The 22,192-nt window shown below is 46.1% G+C and overlaps 1 protein-coding gene across 10 annotated transcripts in view; it reads right to left on the reverse strand.

Moving 5' to 3' along the window:
* The window catches only part of ATXN7L1 (ataxin 7 like 1), a 264,507-nt gene that overhangs the window by 130,444 nt on the left and 111,871 nt on the right, over positions 1-22,192 (reverse strand). The window contains exon 4 of one of the 10 annotated variants that reach the window (XM_061413951.1): positions 13,463-13,980. The exons of the other annotated variants lie outside the window; for them this stretch is intronic. Coding sequence (XP_061269935.1) covers positions 13,898-13,980 — 83 coding nt within the window. The 3' untranslated portion in view covers positions 13,463-13,897. Of the gene's footprint in view, positions 1-13,462; positions 13,981-22,192 lie in introns of those variants that run through there. 10 annotated transcript variants of the gene reach the window in all.

A 22,192-nucleotide genomic window follows, 5' to 3' on the forward strand; every position in this document is an offset into this window, starting at 1 on the left:
TCCACAACGCTCTGACTTCACACTGGGCCTGGCCTCAAGCGTCTTCAGACAGGCCTTCCCTGACTAGCTCGTGTACAAGAGCACCCCCTTCCCTTCGCCACACTGATGTTTCTTCTCCTGCCATCATATACTTATTTGTTTACTGTTTCTATCCCCTAACAAGTCCCTAGAGGCTGTGAATCTACTTGGTTCCCCTGGATTCCAGCCACTGCTTGGCACATAACAGGAGCTCAATATATATGTATTAAAAGTAATGAATGAACCCATTACATTGAAAAGGTAAGGTGCAGGATGATGCATATAATATACAGTCATTCATTAAACAAGAAAAAGAAATAAGCACATTTATGCTTGCCCATCTTTAGGAGAATTTAACAGCTGTGGCCTCCAGGAGGATGAATGGGTAGCCTCAGTGGGGGGCCTTTTGGTGCTGTCTGAATTTTTCAGTAGGTATGTGCACTACTGATTCGATGAATTTAAAAAAATGTACATACATATATCTAATCATTATATACCTAAAGCAAATACAATGTTTTAACAATTACATCTAAAAAAAAAGTCCCCCTGTGATTAAATCCACATTTCCTCCCCCAAAGTGTAAAGGATACTTCTATCAGTATGTCAAAACATATATGCATTACAAACATAAAATCACGGTACACAAATTCCATACATACAATACATAACTTAGGATACGACTTCTTTTTCATTGTAACACAATGCAGTGTAGTTTATCAAAACCCAGGTTAAGAGACATTACATCTTGTACCTACAGTCACAGTTCTCAGAAAAATTCTACATATGCAAAAGCCCCTTCGAGACCTAAATGAAAAGTAACTGAGAAGAGGACTAAGAAAGAAGAAACAAAGGCAAACATAAAACAAGGGCTTCTCAGGTTGCCTGCCAACGCAGGAGACATAAGAGATGCAGGTTTGATCCCTGGGTTCGTAAGATCCCCTGCAGGAGGGCATGGCAACCCACTCCAGTATTCTTGCCTGGACAGTCCCATGGACAGAGGACCCTGGCAGGCTACAGTCCACTGGGTTGCAGAATCTGACACGACTGAAGCGACTTGGCATAGCACATATGCATATATATAAAACACATCAATACCTCCCAACCCCAAAGCCCAGCCTGGGTGGGTCCATGACTTTTCCAGGTCTGAGGGTCTTGTGACTCTCTGTTGGACCTGTTAATGTCTTGGCCACCCACCGTCATGATCATAAAATAATTATGAGAAAACAGAGTCACAGCAGACTTAGCTTCCATTTGTGGGAAGCGGCAACGGGCAGTTGTGGAATGCTGGACTTGGAATACCTGTGAGAGTGGCCCAGTTCTCTTCCTACCTGAGGGACTCTGAGCAAATTCCCTGCATGGCCTCAGTGAGTCGGGGTGTGACAAGAGGATGTGGAGGCCTGATCTGTCACCTTGGAGGTCTCTCCAGCTTCAGCAATCTGGTTCTGTTCTGATTAGATGGTGCCAGTTGGACCACATAAACAGACAGACAGACGCAATGCTTCTGAGATCCACGGAGACATAATCCTGATGTCTCAGGAATCCTCCGGCCAGACAATGACCCAGCGGCGTATCCTCCAGGCTACCTGAACCTGGCGATGACTGGGCCGGAGAACTGAGGCTCACCCTCCTGCCTTCAGAGGCTTCCTCCTCCAGTCTGGGGCTTGCAGCTTTTGCACCGTGTGCCTCTGCCAGCTTTGACTAACCAAGCGAAGCAATCTGGGTGCTGCCACACACGAGTAAAAGCAAGACAACCTGAAGCCGGGTGTGGGCAGAGCTGCCTCCGTGTCCCCAGAGCCAGGCCCACCCTGGGAGACCAAGAGGAATGCGGGGCAGGCCAATTAAAGTGAGCTTCCCTTTCCTGAAAAACGCTGGAAAGAAAAGATGGCGGCGAAGAGTTCTCAGCAAGTCTGGAGAAAGGCCCTGAGGTGGGGATGGGGATGGGAGCGGGAGAGGCAACTCGTGGACACTGGACAGGGATTCTCAAATATGCTGCAGGAGAGGAAGGAAGGAAACAATGTGGACGCCCAGGAAAGAGCCTCTCACTTGGGAATGCCCCATGTTACTGTTCTCCTTATTAGATCTGTCTTGCTAACTATTTTAGCAGAAACTAATGTGAAGGTAGGTCTGTGCGCGCCCTTTGCACACGCCAGGGAGTTGGTAGAGGGGTGTTTAGGAATATGTTGGGTTTCAGAGGGGATTCCCTGTGGAATCAAAGTGTTTTCTAGATAGTCCTCCAAATAGAGTTTAGGGTATGGTTACTTCTCTGAGTTCTGCTATGAAGGATATAGAGTTTAGAGGAAGAAAAGATAAAATGAAAATACTGTAAATGAAAAGGAGAAAGAAAATGTGTCTTTCAAAAGGAGTCTGGTGATGTGTCTGTGATTTGATTTTCTCAACCGGTACTTGCTTTTGAGGTTTAATTCTGCCCTTATTTTGAAAACTCAGGAGTTCGAGACTTTGAGGCTGTCTTTTCCTGGGTGGGGGCAGGTGAGAATTAAAGGTATACAAAGTTGTCACACTCAGAAAAGGGTGACAAAAAGAGGTTGTCTAAACTCCATCCCTGGATATTAAACAAGATATAAGACAGCATTTAGGCTGGTGGACAGACTGAAGGAGTGGCAGACCCATTCATGGGGGTATAGGTAGGGCCTGCACTTCTTTATTTCAAAAAGCCCCAGAGATAATTGTAATTCAACCCAGTTCTCTGTTGTCGCCTCTGAATCCCTCTCCCCCAGGTCCAAACTCCCTGTTGAGAACCACTGTTGGACATATTGCCTAAAAAATGAATCAGCCAGTGAGGTTTCTCCCTGCACTATTGTAAAATCTTACTGTACCTATAACAGCCATGCTCCATAGGAACCTCCTAGGCCTTCAAATAGGGCTTCCTTGGTGGCTCAGAGGTTATCTTTTTAAAAAAATTTTTCTATTTAATTGCAGGCCAGAACAGGGTATAGATTAAGAACACTTCAGAAAGAAGCTGAGATGGAAAAGTCTGTCTTCATGCCAAGGGAAGATAAAGTCCCAATTCCCAGCTCCAGGGCCTGCTCTGTCACCCACCAGTTTGTGTTTCGAACAATGTCTTTGTGAGCAGTTACATATGACGGATGATATAATTTTATATTTACAACTGTACTTTCAAAAATGCTACCTTTATCAATCATCATCCTCAAAATCCGTAAGAGGCCCCTCACTGCTCCTTAAAATAAAGCACTCACTCTGAAAGTGGGTTTTCCTTCTTTCTCAGTTGGTGTCCAAAGCTTTCTGTGGTCTGGCTCCAAGGTGAAGTTCCTAACTGTCCAGCCACACACTCCTATCACTGCCAGCTGGCCCGGTGCCCCACTGTTTCATATTCCTCTTCAGGGCTGCAGTAACTGCAGGGAATTGTATCATTAGGGTTATAGATGCATCTTGACTATTCCCCAACTGCTGGATTTTATGCTTCTCTTCTCTGAATACTGCTATGAAGAATATAAGCTATCAGCTAGTCCAGTGAATTTTGGCCAGTCACTGGAATATGGAATTATGAGGGAGGGGAAGGTGGGACTTATTTTATTTGATCGAGGTATAACATGCATACAAGAGATGCTACAAATCACAGATGTGTCACCTGTGATTCATACTTTGGATGTACAAAACACCCTCATGTAACAGCACTCAAATCAAGAAACAGAAGCTACCAGCACCCCAGAAAAGCTTGGGTAAAGGAAGCTTTTTAAATCTGACACATTTAAAACAACTATGTGGCTGCTGACAAGCGCTCAGTCCAACTCTTTGGGACCCCATGGACTATAGCTCACCAGGTTCCTCTGTCCATGGGATTTTCCAGGCAAGAATACTGGAGTGGGTTGCCATTTCCTCCTTTAGGGGATCTTCCTGGCCCGGGGATGGAACCCACATCTCTTGCATCTCCTGCATCTCCTGCACTGGCAGGTGGATTCTTTACCACTAGCACCAGCTGGGAAGCTTCCAAGAGCAACTACACTCTAAAAACAACAAGAGCAACAAATTCTCACTTTCAGCCCCAATCCTTGAGATTCTGATTCCTAAATGTGGAGCGAAGCCCAAGAATTCGCACGTTTAAGATCTCCCCAGGGGTTTCCCACGTATCACCAGGCCTGGATACTACCAATCTACTTAAGGTTTCCAAATCACCCCTGAGATGTCACCCAGGGGTTGGCGGTGGAGACAGGGAGCTGTCAAACCTGCCTTCCTCTTTAGTCAGAGCCACGGGCATCTCCTTCTTAAACAGGATGTCTCTCTGTGGATACAGACAATCCCTTAATCCTCAATTTTGAAAGCCACCTGTATTAGTCAGCATTTGATCCAAGAAGCAAACCTACAAGAATGGATCTGAACATACAGGTATATGTACCTGTGTATCTATGGGTCTATTCCAAGTATTTGACCTTTTGCAACAGCAATTGCTATTTAAAAGGCCTCTATAAGGCTGTTGCTTTTGCATCTGATGATGGAGTGTGAAGTCCACAGGGCAGGCATTGGGAAGAAAAGAGGACAGAAAGTGACAGAGATCAAGAACAATTTGGAACTCATAAGCTTTAACTGGAACCCCACGAGGATGAACTGAAACTTCTGTCCATTCTTTATACCTTTGATTTCCACGTTATGCATGTTCCCACAGAAGCCAGAGGCCTTCAAGAAACTAAACACACAGACTTGGCCCTGGAGTCGGACAGGCTGAATGAGGATCCGGGGAAGGTGGAGCAACTGCAGGTCTGGCCTCTGCCCACCAGCGAGGTGAGCGGCCAACTGGCAACAGCGCATGTGGTACAAAATGGCTGCTGCTGTGCCTTCCTCCTCCAGGTCTCCATGGCCCAGTCAGTGAGCAGCCCACAGCATAGGGACTTCTGGGAAATGTAGTTTAATCCAGCCAGGTCTGTATAGTCAAAGCTATGGTTTTTCCTGTAGTCATGTATAGATATGAGAGTTGGACCGTAAAAAAGGCTGAGGGCCTAAGAATTGATGCTTTTGAACTGTGGTGTTAGAAAAGACTCTTGAGAGTCCCTTGGACTGCAAGGAGACCAAACTAGTCCATCCTAAAGGAAATCAACCCTGAACATTCATTGGAAGGACTGATGCTAAAGCTGAAGCTGTGATACTTTGGCCATCTGTTGTGAAGAGCTGACTCACTAGAAAAGACCCTGATGCTGGGAAAGACTGAAAGCAGGAGGAGAGGGGAAAACAGAGGATGAGATGGTTGGATGGCACCACCGACTCAGTGCACATGGTTTAAGCAAGCTCTGGGAGATGGGAAGGACAGGGAAGCCTGGCGTGCTACAGTCCACGGGGTTGCAAAGGGTCGGATATGACTGAGCGACTCAACAACAACAACCAGCCAGGTCAACACCTGAAAAGCCACTACCACCCATCTGATCACTGGTTCTCAAGCTTAGCTGCACACTGAAACCAAGGTGGAGTTTTAAAAAACTGATGCCAGTTTTCAAACCTGCCAACAGGATATGTGAATGCTGCCCAGGTTGCCCTAACATGCAGTCAAGGCTGACAGACTGATGTGAACCTCAGTGCTATCCCCAAGCCAGGATAACAGAAGGCAAATTTTACTCTTGTTTTGCCCTAAGAGAAGCATTAAAAGACCTGGTTATTTTTCTGAAGATCCTAAAATGTTTTTCTCCTTATCCTGCCTTCTGGCATCTGTCTGCCCTCCCTTCTTGAACCTAGCCACAATCGTCCTCAGCACATTGGCTGTGTGTGTCTTGGACAAAGCCCTTCTTAGTTATCTTCCCAGTCTAAGTGGATCAGGAGCATGGTGGGCAGAACCTGAGATCATCCCAAAGTAATCATAGTGAACTGCAGTCTCAGAGGTTTTCACTGGTAAGCTTCTAAATAAAGTATCTCTTCCTCCTAGGCATAGACTAATTAAATGATTATAACACTGCAAAGTGGTCAGTGAACGCTTAACCACTGTAACATGAGCCAGCGTTGGCAAGATCCAGTGCGGTGAGCAAGTGAGTCACTAAGCTGCCACTGCGAGACCAGGGACTGAACCTGGGCCACGGCAATGAAAGCCTGGAGTCCTAACACTAGGCCACCAGGTAATTCCTGCTGGGTCCTTCTTAAGGATGGCTGAAAAAGGAGCCCAAGAGGGGTCACCGCAGGAAAGGAAGTAGGAAAAGGGTGGGGGCTGAGAAGAGCATGGGTTCACATTCCTCCCATACCACTAACTAGTGGAGGAGCCCTGGGCAAGTCACCGACTTAGAAGTCAATGCTTCTAAGCCCCAGGACCAGCCCTGCCTCTCTCATGCAGTCACAGAGAGAGTCTCAGAAGAGATGTAAGAGAAGCTAGAGGGAAGAAAGTCCCACAACACGGACATTTGTCTGTGCAAGGCAGTAGTGTTAACTCTGCTACAACACTGTGTCATGGAACAGTTCTCTAGATTATGGATTATTTAGATCCTTGTTTTCCTTCTTCTGTCTATGATGCGGTTATTTCTAAGGAGATCCACTGAACTGTGAGAATGACACCATTGGTTAGATGAGGTCTCTGGGATTTCCTTTGGGTTTCTATTATTTATGCTCTCCCCCTCCTTCCCATAGCAGACAGTGAAGACTGCTGGGCCACCGCAGTCTATACTCGGTAAGTTTGCACAGAGAGAACCTTTCTAAGACATAACAGTGAAATAACCTTTTCCAGCATCTTTGTGAAGTGAAACTGAAACTGGAGAAGGATCAAGCAGTGCTACATATTTTTACTGAACCATGTTTATTATTTAAGGTAGATATTTCTGTGCCGGAATTAGGCTTTAAGCTCCTTGAGGGCAAGGGCTGACTCCAGACCCCACGTCATGTGGATCTGCACCAGAGCCAAGGGCAGTGCAGCAGAAAAAACACTGGGGGCGGGGAGCCCGAGCTCCAGGTTCTGGGCGTAGTCCTGCCGCTCAAAAGTCATCAGTCACCCTCTCAGCCTCAGTTCTTCCTCTATAAAGTGGAAGTTACCTATTTCATGGGATTTTAGACAACGTGAATTTAGACAGTGTGTGGGAAAATACTTCTGTGACCCCAAAGTGCTGAGCCAGTGGGAGAAATGTGCTAAGAGCTGTCACTTCTCAGAAACGAGATACTGGCCGATTTTCTTGTTGAAGACAGGGAGGCTCAGAGCAGAGGGGGTCAACCTCAGGCCTCAGATGAGGAGATGCTCGGGGTGGAGGGGACCAGGACAGCGATGTCCCCAGAAGTCTGCAGTGACCAGAGCAACAGCAGTGGCTTTCTCATCGCCCACCTGTGCTCCCCCTGCTGCTGCAAGCTGTTTGTTGGCCTGGTTCCTTGTTTATTCATTTGTTCATCAAGTGTGCTTTGTTTTTTAATTTTTAAAATATTTATTTAAATATTTTAAAATATTTATTTACTTTCATCTGTGTTGGGTATTTGTTGCTTCGTGGACTTTCTCTAGTTGGGGTGAGCAGGGGCTACTCTTGCAGGGCACTGGCTTCTCATTGCAGCGGCTTTTCTTGCTGCGGAGCATAGGCTCTGGCGCGCCAGGCTTCAGCAGTTGTGGCTCTCGGGCCGTAGAGCACAGGCTCGATAGTTGTAGCGCACGGACTAGGGTCCGCCTCACACCTCACAGCATGTGGAATCTTCTGGAGTCAAATATTGAACCCATGTCTCCTGCACTGGCAGGTGGATTCTTTACCACTGAGCCACCAGGGAAGCCCAGCTCATCAGCTTTTTATTGAGCATCTACTCTGTGCCATGCCCTGTGCTGGAGGCTGAGAATTGAATGGTTAGCAAACCAGGATGAAGCCCCTGCCCTCAAGGAGCTGACCTACCCTACTGACTCCCAACAGGCTGGACTCAGGCTTCCGCACTGACAGAGTTGGACAACTAGCTTCACGAAGCTGCCCCAGAGACAGGTGTAAATGTTGTGTTTTAGTGAGATTCTAGACTGAAGCTAAAAAATATCAACATGTTGAGGCCAGATCTGCTGAGAAGAGAAAGAAGAAAAGGTAAACTCCCAACTCCCTTTCAGGTCTTCCCTTACTGGGCTCCTACCTCAGGTTTCCAGAGTCCTGTTCTTTATGACTTCACCCTCTATTGAAGTGAACTCTCATCTAACTCATTCAAACTAAGATGGCAAATGCCTTGGTGAAAGCCTTGAGGTAAAGGAATGACATCCCAACTGGAGGAACAGGTCTTTCAGAGGTCACCCTAAAATCACATTAGGGTGGTCACTTCAGACTGGCATCTGCAGGGACCACAGAGAGGGAGAAAGTGGGAGACTAACAGCCGGGATGAGTAAAGTAAGCAAACCCCCATGATCTTTATTTATTGGCTACTATGGTGAGGCTTGTGGGATCTTAGTTCCCCAACCAAGGATTGAACCCAGACCCTGAGCAGTGAAAGTCTAGAGTCCTTACCACTCTGGACCACCAGGGAATTTCCCCCTGAGGTCTTTAAAGGTGACCCCAGGTCAGCGAGGTGTGAGGGCGGGAGCAACGTGGCTGTCGTCAGAGTTCTAGGCTTTGTTTTAGGTGAGGAAGGCTTGTGGGTGTGTAACCCACGACAGCTTAGACGGTAAAGCATCCGCCTGCAATGTGGGAGACCTGGGTTCGATTCCTTGGTTGGGAAGATCCCCTGGAGGAGGGGATGGCAACCAACTCCGGCATACTTGCCTGGAGACTCCCCATGGACACAGGAGCCTGGTGGGCTACAGTCCATGGGGTCGCAAAGAGTGGGACACAACTGAGCAACTAAGCACAGCACAACCCATGATGAAAAGCAAAGAACTAGATCCTTGACTATAGAAAAAAAGGAGGGAAAAAAGAAAGACCAGGAGGTCTTCAGCAGCCAGAACCCATGAAATCTCCACCAATCGATCTTCTTTTCCTTTTCGATTTTGACAGAACTGCCAGGCAACTCCACTGGTGCCCTTCCAGCTGGAATTGCGGTATTCCTCTTTGTGAGAAAGTAAGACATATTTTAGTACAAGCCAAAGTCAAATTCCTTAAAGACTATAGGTAATGTGAACCCCAAGCAGACTCATTAAATGAAAACTTTGTTCTGTAAAATAACGTACAAACACTCAAACCTGCACTAAACAAATGGGCAAACATCCTCTGGACACCAGGTGCAGGAAGAGAACCTCGCCAGCCCCCAGGGCCCCTCCACAGGTCTATCCTATCCCTATCCCAATCACAGCTCCTCCCCGCTTCCAAAGCAGCCACGCTCTTGACTTATGTGTTTGTTTCCATGCGTTTATTTATGGTTTTATCACCCTAGTGTGTATCCTTAGACACTGTCACTTAGTTTTACCCATTTTTTAGACATCTTTTATGCTACTTTTAAGTGACCACTTCCTTCCATCTATTTCCCTTATCATTTATCTGTTGAAAACTCAGGCCATCTAATCTGCAGTTTCCTACTGTCTGGGTTTTGCCCTTGGTGCTTGCCAACACATCCAAGGGCATGATTTCTTAATACAAATAACTTCCCATTAAAAAAAACAACTGGTACACAAGCCATGTTTTTAAGGAGGGCACAAACCACCATAATCGCTTTCTCAGGAGTATGTGGGCAAAGGGAGCTCTCACAATAGAGGTAATGAGGCAAGGAGAAAAAAAATGTGATCTGGGGGGAGCTCTCTGTGGAACTAGTGATTTATGAAGTTTTTTTTGCAATTGGAAGTGACCAGGGAATGTTTCTCTTTAATGTTTTCCACTATAGTTTGCTTTAGTAGGAAACATATTTGCAGTGGGGTCTGGCATCACGTTATGCTCCAGGGTCCAGGGTTGTATCCCATTAGGTTTTATCAGAGACGACTGCATAATAGGAATCTGGATGTAGTAAAAACCTAAGGAATCTAAACCACTAACCAGACTCACCAAATGTAATAAATATAAATGATAGATGAAAGGAAGATAGATCTGGCCATTTACTTACGGTTTGGAGCAATAAAAGCAAGCTTTAAATTTTTTTCTTTTCTCTCATCTTAGCAGGCAGTCCCGTGAACATACTTATTAGCATTTTCAAAAGGCTTTATCAAATATTGACTTAATAAAGAAGTGTATCCACTTAACAGTGACCTCCAGACACCCCCATTAAGTTCAGGACCCTAAATTATATGCTCCAGGGCTATGGCACCCACACAATTGAGAAAAGAAATGAATGGGGTCATACATGGAGATGGGAGGATTTTTAACGCTTAAAATTAAATATGTATGTGGACTGTTTTGATTTGCACAGGAAAAAAAAGCTCCCAAACTGATGGATATAATAAAAAATTAAAAAGTCAAAGCACTCTTAAAATACACATACTATAGATAAAATAGATAACCAACAAGGACCCATGGTACAGCACAGGGAATTAAACTCAATGTCTTATAATAATCTATAACAGAATAGAATGTAAAAATAAAAAGAATATATATGTGTGTGTATAACTGAATCACTTTACTGTATACCTGAAACTAACACAGCATTGTAAATTGACTATACTTCAACAATTTTTTTTTAAAAGACAAGAGATAACAATAACAACAAAAAAAGTCAAAGTACTCTTCAAACCCAGTTGGCCTTTGAAACTTCACTACAGCGTTGCTTGTAAAACCATAAAAGGGGCCTAAATAACAGCGGGTTGGTGGGGGGGGGGGGGTTGACAAAAGAAATTAGGCAGAGGACTTAACTGATCCCATTCTGGTTCTATATTCTCCGTGCTTCCTCTGGTTCTTTTAGGGACTGTATTTGTGAAAGGAATCAGGAATGTGTATCCTTCTTCCTGCCAACAGTGCAGAGAAGGAGCCAGAGGGTGGCGGGGGGTGGGAGGAGATAATCAGGAGCAGGACTTAGTGTAGATTTGACAGCCAGGTTGATTTCTGTCCCGGGCTCAGGAGTTTTTAAAATCTGCTTGCAAGATTGATTTCTACTCTTAGCATGTAGAGGGTAAAGTGATTTCCAACCCTGGTTTTTACAACGCTCTAGGGTATTTCCAATGATTACAATGTGTGTCTTTAAAATTCCCCAAACTAAATTAATCTGAATTCATTGAAAAGGCAAATATGATTCAAAAACTTTTTTTGCTTAGTTATTGTCTCGTTTACCTTTCTAAAGTGTTTGATACTCCCTGGAATTCCTTCCTGCTTGGGCTCTGTGACAGTGTTACTCAGATGTTTCAGGTCTAACTGCTTGCCTTCCTGGCTGGCCTCTGCTTCTCTTCCAGGCCTCATCTTGGATCACTAGGAATTCCACAGAGTTCTTTTCTTGGCCCTGCCCCATTCCCACCCCAGCCCCCACCCCAAAAGCCCTTTATGAACTCCTCAAGATTTCCAATTCCAGCCTCTAAGAGCTATTTGCTGTATGAAATACCCACCATGGGAAATTCCTCAAGGGTAGCCAGGCTGGGGCTCAGCAGCGATGCTCAAAGATAGAGGAGATCTTGGAAAAGGGGTTAAATCTATCATGACTTCTGGGTTTCTATTAACTCACTTCTAAGTCTGGGTTGGGCTCAACCTAAGCATGTTACATGCATTATGGCATTTAATCTTCACACCACCTCTCCAAGGAAGCATGATTATAGGCATCTTCTACACTTGAGATCTAAGCTAGGCGACAGCGGGCTCTAGATGAAGCAGCTGGGCTGTGAGCCATCACACTCTTCTGTCTGAAGCACTGGCGATCTTATCCTTTATTTCTGGACAAACAGACTGGCTGGATCAGGGCCTGGCCGGAAGGTGAGCCCAAGCCCTACCACGATGCAGAAGCAGCCAATCAAAAGGACAGGAACTCAGCCAGTTAGTGTGTGTGTGTGTGTGTGTGTGTGTGTGTGTGTGTGTGTGTGTTTTACAGTGACTTACTCTGCATGGATGGTTGTGGTAAAAGTGAGGTGTCATCACAGGGACAGAAAAACGCACAGAGTAATGAGCAATTGCCATCAGAGCTCACACCACTGGTCCCTGACTACACATACGGCCCTATTCTGACTGCAAGGCAGGGAGTAAAAAGTGAAACAACCCTTGAAACTGAAACCAGATTATCCATGGCAATTAATTAAATATCAATGTTTTCTAGGCCTTATTAAAGTGTTTAGTGTATTTTCTTATCCTCTGACGTTCACTTCTTCACTTGTCAGCACCTGCTGGCAGCAGCTGGAGTAATCCGGCCAGCTCTGCTGTATATGCGAATCAATTTGATTTCCCCCCAAAAGATTAAAAATCAGTAGAGTGATTTGCAAATAAGGCATGTCACTGAAAGCACCAACAATAAGACAGGGTTGAGGAGGACACGCCCTCAGGTCATCACTGACTTCCTTCTACTCAAAGTAAATGATTTCTTCCCTACCTCATTCTTCTTGCCTGCTCTACTTACTGTATGTGATATTCTGGGCGATCAAAAGACTCCTCCTACTTTTTGAAAAATTCGCTCCTCTTTTGGCTTCCAGCATGCTGTCCTTACGCCAGGTTCCCCTCTTGGCTCTTGTGCTGGTTCTATAACTGATAATCTGTTCACCCATCCATCCATCCATCCATCTTACAGATGTTTAATGACCCAATATACCACGCATGAGCAAAATGATAGGACATCTTTATGCCTGGTTTTACAGCTGAAAATGTTTTTATATTATTTTATTAATTTCTTGCTACAACCATGTGAGGTGGCTGTTAGTACCACCACTTTAGAGGAAGAAACAGGCTCTGAAAGGATCTGGGATTTATTCATACCAGCATAGCCAGCAGGTGGCAGAGTATGGACATGAATTCAGGTTTTTCTTGCCAGTAATTCACAATGGTACTCTCTTACATACTGACTGGTCAAGTAGGATTTTTAAACTAGTCTCATTATTCCTAATGAAATGTCATGATACCTATTCAATGCCTAGTTATTAAAACTGTGATAGACCCTGGGGAATTCAAAGTCTGGGTTCCTACTCTCACAGAGCTTGTGGCCCTGTTGTTATTATTGAGTTGCTATGTCGTGTCCGACTCTTTTGCAACTCCATGGACTGCAGCCTTCCAGGCTCCCCTGTCCATGGGATTTCCCGGGCAAGAATACTGGAGTGGGTTGCCATTTCCTTCTCCATGGGGTCTTCTCGATCCAGGGATCATACCCGCGTCTCCTGCATTGGCAGGTGGATTCTTTACCACTGAGCTACCGGAGAAGCTCATTGTGGCCTAGTAGGGGAGACATGAATTATAAGTTCATACCACAAACATTTGTTTTTAAGGTATGAGGGAGAGTGGACTAAGTTACGACAATCAGGAAGTCTTCTAAGAGGAGGTAATCACTAAAATGCATTCTGAAAGATGAGTCAGTTTCAGGAAGAGGGGATGAAAGAAAATCATACACAGAGAAGGAAAAGCATGTGCAAGGGCCCCCTGGCAGGAATACCCAGTGTGCTGAGATTCTGAAGGCCAGTTTGACTGGCACAGAGAGACTGAAAGGGAGCCCGGCACAGGATGTAGTTCAGACCACACAAGACTTTGTAGCCATGATAATGATTTTTACTTTTAGCTTCAGAGCAATGGGAAGACACAAGGCAGGAGAATGACATGATTAACTTTTCTGGTTCTCACTTCTGTGTGCAGAATGAATTGCAGAGGAACAAGAGTGGAAGCAGGGAAAAACAGCTGGCGGGCTTTTGCAGTTGTCCAGGCGAGAGGTGATGATAGCTTGGACCAGGGTGGTGGTGGTGGTGGACATGGAGAGAGGAATCCCACGGGTGCCCCCTGTTCTGCTCCAGCCCATTTTCTCCCTAAACCCTGTCACCAGAATGTGCTCACGAATTTGCAGTACATGGAAGCTTGTCCACACTTTGGGGCTCGGCGGGAGTCTCCTCTTCCAGGAAGCCTTCTCCAGACAATGCCAGTTCTCTGAGTTCTTTCAGAAGTTGAGTCTATCTTCTGTATCATTCATTTCACATCTGCTTCTTCTCTATGGCTTGGATGTCCTCTGGTCCATTCCTGAAGATGCCTTCATTTCTCTTGTCTTGCTTTCTCCCTTTAGAAAGTAAATGCTTTGTTGGCATTTGCTGAATGGTATCAACAGGGCTCCTTTGGAAATTACATTTGTAAATGATTATTCATGCCAATTGCCTTTTTTCCCCCTAAATTAAACACTGGTTACTTTAAATCTGTCTTCGTGATCTCGTTCTATCAAAATGTATGTCCCATTTTTCTATTCTTTCCTTTCAACTCTTTTCCATATATCTCCTACTAGAAAGCAGCTTCAGGGGAATGAAGTAGGGGTGGGGGGCAGGAGTGTAATTAAACAGGGGCTATCTGACCAGAATTCCTATACCTTTTAATGGGGTATTTGATTAATTCTTTCCACAGGCACCATTATTCATGCCTTGATGGAATCTCATTTTATAGCCCTTAATACATGGACCCAATTTATCCACATCACATTGTATTCTAATACTTGTCATCCAAGTTATTAGCTATCTCCTTCTCAGTGTAAAATCATCAGCAAGTTTGATTAGCTTATTCCCTGGGGATGATGGGGGAGATAAGAAGAGACATAGTACAATATGACCACCAACAGTTTGGCATCCTCAAGAGCAGACAGCTAAACAGAATCCACTTACGGAGCTGGGGTGGCTACGTAAGCATCTGTCCTCGCCCCCGTGGGAGGTCATCTGTGTGGTACCCAGGAGCCATAGCCACAGAGGGCTGGCCGCTGTCATGCCTGGTGGTACTGAGCCATTATCCTGAGTGGGATCACTTCAATAAAAAGGAACAAGGTTTTTCCCCCTCCTGCTACATAACACCCCCTGCCCCCCAAATATCATTCCTGAGAGGCACAGTTCGGAAGCTCCTCTTTATTCCAGAACACCACTGCAGCCTGCGACCCCTGTTCTTCCCCTTCTGGGGACCTGGCGGGCAGACCATCTACAAGGAGACACACCGTGCTGTGTAGCGCTCTCTCATCAGTGCAGAGTTGGTTCTAAGCAGCTAGCCTCCCCTTCCTCTTCTTTGGAACCAAGCCTGAGCCTTGGGACTCAGAGGTGGCTTCATTCCTTTCTAAGCGAGAGAGAAGGGGCCTGCACGGCGCCTACAGGACAGTGGGATCAAAGCCCACAGAGAGTTTCGAATGCCTCTTCCCATCCCCCTCAACCTGTCCTCAACTCAGTCAGGCAAAACCGCCAGAGCCAGCTCTAGGGTCCTTTGAAAAGCTCCCACCGCCTTTCAGCAAAGGCCCTTCAGCAATCACCCTGGTGTTCTCCTGACCCAGCAAGAGGAGGATGAATGGCGCTCTCTCTTTGTGGTGGCACTCCTTCAGGAGGTGGCACCTCACCACCCTCCCTTCACATGTGGGCTGGGCATCGTGACTCGTTCTTAAAGGACAGAATCAGGCAGGGGTGACTGACAGTGAGTCACTTCTGAGATGAGCTCATCAATGGCATTTTGACTCCCCTTCCTGGTTCTCAGGTTGTTGGTTCTGAGGGCAGTGAGCCTCTGCAGTGTCAGCAGCCCGAGGGGGAGGCCTAAGGTACTGAGACTGAGGGACCAAGGCCTCTGGCCAAGAGCCAGGCGACTGAACCACCTGGGAAGTGGGTCTGCTCACACCACCAAGCCTTCAGACGACAGCAATTCTGAACAACAGCTTGGTGGCGACCTCATGAGAGACTCTGAGCCAGAACCACCCAATTAAGCCACTTCCACATCTTGACCATAAATATTGTTTGTTTTGAGATGCTAAATGTTGGGGTCATTTGTTATGTAGCAATAGACCACTAAACGCTCTCACTATGTCAAGCTCAAGGGAGGCCTTGGTCCCCTCCCTTCCCTCAATTGCCCTCTCAGGTTCCATCTTGATGTTCTCTGAATTCAGGGAGCCTGGTATCCCTCTGGTGCCTCTACTGGCCCATCCCTGGCCTTTACTGTGTGTCCTCACGGTCTCGAAAACTCTTTCCCCACAAAAGCGGATACAAGGGAGGAGCCCCCCCAAGGCTGGGTTTGGAATTCTAGCTCCTGGCCTGCCATCCAAAGTGACATCTGGAACTAGAAGAATGACTCTCTGCAGAGAGCAGCCTTCCTCAGGCCATGAAACTCCCTCTTGTTTCTGAACCCAGTGGGGCTTAATGACTTCACTCAGGCTGACAGGCAGCAGGAAAAGACTTTGCAAAATAACGTGTTCCCTTATGTATCATAGGCACCTCTCCTGTACCCTTTCTGCTCAACTGCAGCTTCTGCAAAAGGTCACATCTCATTTCAACTTTACAGTTAAGCGCATCTGACACTAAGTGTGGATTCCAGAACTGGACGGAGATGCAACGTGGCTTAAATGTTGCAAGGTGCGCCTCTCTACCCCTACCCTGGCTGGCTGTGTCCTGTTACAGCCATGAAGGAGGAGGCAATTCAATTCTTGCTTCTCTCATAATTGTACAAGGGACAGAATGTAGTCTTTGATTAAGAAAAAGATTCAGGTAGCTCTTCTATCTGATCAAATCCTATCAATTTTATATCTCAGTTCTACAGGGCAAGGTCAAACAGTTATAAATATCAATCTTTTGGAAGACTTGGAAAAGTGGGGCATGCGTGCTAAGTCGCTTCAGTCATGTTCGACTCCTTGTGACCCCATAGACTGTAGCCCACCAGGCTCCTCTGTCCATGGGATTCTCCAGGCAAGAATACTGGCATGGGTTGCCGTGCCCTCCTCCAGGGATCTTCCCAACCCAGAGATCAAACCCATGTCTCTTATGTCTCTTCATTGGTAGGCGGGTTCTTTACTACTAGCACCACCAGAAAAGTAGAATGGCCCTCAAAGCAGTGGTTCTCAAAGTATAGCCCCTTGGGCAACAGCATTAGCATCACCTGCAGCCTTGGTGGAAATACAAGATCTCGGGCCCCACCTCAGATCCACTGAGTCAAAAAGCTCTGGGGGTGAGCCCAGGCACCTGTATTTTAACAACCCCCTCTCACCTCCCCACCCCGAGTGAACAATTCTGATGGCTAAAGGCTGGATATCAATGATTTAAAGGATTAAATATCTCAATCATTCATTCATTCATAAGACACTGATTGAGTGCCTACTATTTGCCAGATACTCTGAGGCAACAAAGAGGAGTTAGAAGGGACTCCTTCCTCAAGGAGTTTGCAGCCCTCCCTTCCCTGGCTTTGTGACGTAGCTTGAGAAGAAAGCAGAACTCAAAGACATTGATTCAAGGAATGGAAACCACTCTTTACATGTATAGAGCCTTTTCAATGGACAGGAGGCACACCAAAATTGTTTTTTTTTTCCCCCAGGAATGATCATCTCAAAATAGGAACTTTTCTAAAGTAAGTAAATGTGTGGGTTTAATATATCATGTACAGCTGGCTCAGCCTTTTTTAGCTTAAAAAAAAAAAATTCTGTGATTTCACCATGAATGAAATGCAGAATTACCTTAAAGATTCACTTAGTTTTGTGCCTGTCTTTTAATGAGAAAGCTATTCTGTTCTATCATCTTCCATGAAGTCACACTTCCTTCCCTTTTTCTGTAAGTGTAAGTAAGATGCCTTACTCAGCCTTAGAGCTAAGATGTGTCTATTGTGCTTCCAACATTTAATTCGTTTGTTCCTCCCCAACTTTTTCGAGTAGATGCAGCAAACACAGAGTCTGTAAATGAAGAAAAGAAGCTGGAAGAGGCAGGGAACAGGAACCCAGATCCATCTTTTAACCCCAATGTGCTGTAGTCTAAGCCCCACGGAGTTCTATAAGACAGCTAGTATGAACCACTGGCTAAAACTCAATTGGCTGGTCCAGGGCAGGCCTTGTGCTTGTACCAAGGGGCTGACTGTGTTGCTGGCCTGCCAAACAGCTTTGATTTCTTCTGTGGATGAAAGTTTAAATGTTACAGTTCATGCTAGTTTCTCCTTCAGAACAATAAACTCCTTTTGGTCACCAGCATCAGTGGCCTGTGTGAGAATCTGTTCCACACTGAGCAGATCCAGCTTTGAGAAGATGCTCCACATCTGCTCCTGTCTCAGGCTGCTTCAGTGATGCTCAAGGATTCAGTGAAACGCTATTGGGGCAGATATCCTCCCTGTGGTTAGGGATGAACTTGAGCTAATCCAGCCAAGCCTGGGCTCAGATACTCTGGCTCCTGCAGGGATGAAGGGTGTGGCCACAGAAGAAATCAAAGCTGTCTGGCAGGACCAGCAACACAGTCAGCCCCTTGATACAAGCACAGGGCCTTCCCTGGCCAGCCAAATTCACTCACCACACTGGCCCAGCCTTCATCTACTGGGTGTCACAGCTCACCCATGAGGCACCCAGAGGCATCAGGAGACCTTTTCTGCCTACTGTATTCTTGGGAATAACCTGGTGACTTTAGTTTCATGCAACTGAGAAAATCTAAAGTCCATGTGGGCTGTGTAGAAAACTATGTGGGTATCTTTCAAGTCACATACAGAGCATGCATCTCAAGGTGAACCCAAATGCAACCTCCATTCCCATTGGCTTTCTTTAATCAAGGCTTTTTAGAACGTCAAGCCCAACCCTTAGTTCTAATTCAGGGGTGCCTGTTGCTTCTGCTGAGGCACTGATTTGATTAGTGGCATTCAGTGGAACTACAGACATGAGATGTTGAGCTTACAAATGTGTGATTTATTTCAGGATTCTGAAATGAGGAACGTATCTATCGATGGCACACTGGAGGCTGAGGGATTCTGAGAAAGCGTTTCATGCATATAAACGGCACATGGAGGGGAAGAACAATGTGCTTGTGGTCACAACCCAGAAACTGGGGACCACCCCACTGTGTTCTCCACCCTCACGGAGTGCTGGCTCTGCAGGAAACCACTGGGATTAGATGATCCTGCGTTTGGACACCCATATGCCACCTCATTTATCTACCTGTGACAGGGACAGTGCTGGAAGAGAATCAAAAGATGACAAATTGCTTTTGGTTTTAAAGGAGCTGTTCAGGCTGGGTGTATGCCCAGGGGGAACCAGGTTTCATGCCAGCAGCCATCACTTCAACCCGTTATGAGGCCACATCTTGGCAAACACCAACCGGCAGATGACTGCTGTCTCCTTTCACCAGTGGATTTAAAGACACTTGCTCTGAACACCTGAAATCTAGTCATTCTGAAGATGTGTGCGGCACAGAGCAGACCTGCCCACACGCTGCTGGGAGGCAGGATGGCAGACATTAGACAAGAGTTCCAGATGAGAGGGGTTTTTTTTCCCCATGCTGAGGCAGACAGATAACAGGGGAATGATTTTGCAGGATTCCAGAGCAGAGATACAGTATCAGCAAATGACTGGGAAAGACTGACACTGATAAGGAGATAAAAATTTCTGGGATAGTGGCCACTGGAATTTGTTTTTGTGGATACAGACCCCTCCTACCCCAACCCCTACCAAGCTTCCATCTTCCCTGGGAGCAGGGAAGAGGTGCATTGGGGTTTCAAGACCTGAGCAAAACGAGTCCTCCACTACCTGCTCAGCATATAGCCAGTGGTCCAGCCAAGGTGGGACATCGTTCTGGCTGTGACCCTTCTTCCTCTGTTCTAGCAGATGCTTCCGCTCTGAGAATGACCACATAATTCATGGTTGACGTACTCAGTTCTCTGGAGGTGAATATTCTTCAACCCATCTAGTTTGTGTTTCTTCTCTGCCATTCACAAGGCTGGAGAAGTGCCTTGCTATGCTTATGTATACAGACCTTAGGTGTCCTCCTGATAATCTCTGAGACAGGTACTAATATTACTTGCACTCTGTAGATGGGGAAACTAAGACACGGTGAGACTGAGGCGTCAGCTGAACGTCACCTAGCTGGTCAGTGGTAGAGCCACAGTCATGCCCATACAGCCTGGCTGCAGGGTCTGGCTGCTTCTAACCCCTCCCTGCATCTGCAACACAACCAGCCTTCAAACATAGCAGCTGAACCCCACATGGGGACTGGTTAGATAAGGCCTCTGGAGTTCAGTGTGTGCCAAAGCAGGAGCACAGAGCCTGCAAGGTGAAAAGACAGAGGCTCATCTCCAACCCCCTGACTGCTTTCAAAATCCAGGCCAGACGTCCAAACATCTATATTGCGTTTGTTTGTTTGAACATTCCACCACATTGCCCCAGATGCTTCACGCTTCTCTCTGTTCTCCTTCTTTAGGCAAGCATCTGCCTCATTTCCACACACCTCCTGCCTCTGGCAATCCTCCTGCTACCAGTGACTGATACCCTCTGCCTCACCCCATTATACATTTCAGCTAAAAACTCCTATTTTCCACATGGCAGCAAGGTGTATTTATAGCATGAGTCACATGCCAAGATGTTCTCAAGATTATCATCTTGAATAATAATCCTGGTGCATAGCCCATTTCACAGATGGGCAAGAAGAGGTGGGAGGGCACAGCAAGGTTGCCAAGGAGTCCTAAACTGCCAGGTCTCTTAAGCCACTTACGTATCATCCTCTCTCCAGACTGCTTCCTCTCATCTCCCTGTTTAACAAACTTATCGAAGGCCAGGAGATGAGAGAGGCCCTCAAGATCAAGTTGTACTGTATCTGTGTCTGCACTCTGGTTCCCAGAATACTAACAAGCAATTCTGAGGTCCAGTGGCAGGAACATCAATGCTCAGATTTTTGCCAAAACCCATTCTCATTAGTAGGTTTACATGCATGAAACAAGTATGTGGAGTTTTTGGTCTGTACAATTCTCTTATCACCCATTATAACTAATCAGAATGCTGAGTGGATTTATTCGCATGCAGATCACAACTAACTAACTGCCTTCAATGTCTGCTGAAATGACCGTGACTTTATTCTGAAGGAATCTTCAGGCCAAGAAATGAAAAGGCATATCATAACCTATAGGCAGGCTGAATAACATTTCTTCGGAGTCAACACTGTTAAGATTGTTTTTCAAATAATTATTAGAGAAAGCTCAGATCTCAAGTGAAAGAGATATAAGAGAGTCAGAAGATGTGTTCACTGCCTGGAGCTGGGAATTAGAAATACAAAGACTGTCAGGTTCATAAAAGGTGAATTTGTCTCCAATTGTGGACATACTATTTGGTGGCCTCTGTGTATTTTCTCACTGGGGTCTCTGTTCATGGCAAATGCACTGAGGTGAGATATGTGATGTTAGGAAAGTTGCTAAACTTCTTTGAGCTTCCAAACCTGGGAAGCCAGCCCCTACCAGTCCACCTTACTGAGCTGTTACTCAAATCAAAATGAACACGCCAGGAGAGGGTGCTTCGTAAATGGCAAGATGCTGTAGCTGTTTCTAAAGATACATGATCACCCTCAAAAGGCGGTAGTGAGAACAGAAGCCTCTCATCTCTGTTTTCAAAGGAATCACCTTCTAGAGATACTGCTGAGAAGTGGCATTTGGGAATGTGACTGCGGAAGACAGTCTCCATCACAGGATTCAGAAGCAGGCAAGAGCGCACCATTTCACTCGTTCACCATCTCTGCTCACGTTCGCCCTTGAGTCCTTATCTCACCATCCAGTGCGATACTTGGAGTACTTGTAAGGACCCAGTGGAGACTCACACACATGAGACACACCAAAGGATGCCAATCTAAAGATTTCAGTTCCTCCAATGCAGAAAGTTTGTCCACAGGAAAGAAATTGGGGGGATTTCTGGGAGCCCAAGTCTAGGGTAACCAGTTGACTTGGACTTGAACTTCTGGGTCAAGCTGGTCAGTGGACCTGAGCATCGTATTTGAATATACATTTTGCTTCCTCCCAGCTGGCAGGGAACACAGCATCCGAACTAAGGGAGGTCTGGAGGAAGGCATATGTGTCTCTGTGTTCCTAAAGAGTTTATCCCTAGAGATTTATAACCTGGGCATTCCCCGTCTCCTTTTGCTCCTATTAGTTTCAATTTCCCTAGCTAACACCATCTTCTCACCATCAGGAATCCAACAGAATCACACCCCTTCTATTTTCCCTGCGCCAGATTATCACCTCTAAGATATCTCCCTGATCCCTGTTGGTGGCTTCCTGCCACTAGCTAAATCTTCTACCTAACAGCTCGAGGCATTCAGTGCAAAACTGCAGCCTTCAGCAGGACTGGGGCCCGTAGCTGCTGGGCGTGCCCTGTGTGACATTCACCAGGAACAACATGTGTGCCGCAGAACTGCGGTCCGAATCGAGCACTGACTAGTGCACACAGCAGGGAAATGGCATTTAGGGCCACTGAGGAGATGTGACCGGTGGGGATTTCCCCTTTAAAAACTTACAGCAGAAGCCTGCCTGAGACCATTCAATATTCATAA

Source organism: Bos javanicus, chromosome 4 (assembly GCF_032452875.1).
Source record: "Bos javanicus breed banteng chromosome 4, ARS-OSU_banteng_1.0, whole genome shotgun sequence".
NCBI classification, from domain to species: domain Eukaryota; kingdom Metazoa; phylum Chordata; class Mammalia; order Artiodactyla; family Bovidae; genus Bos; species Bos javanicus.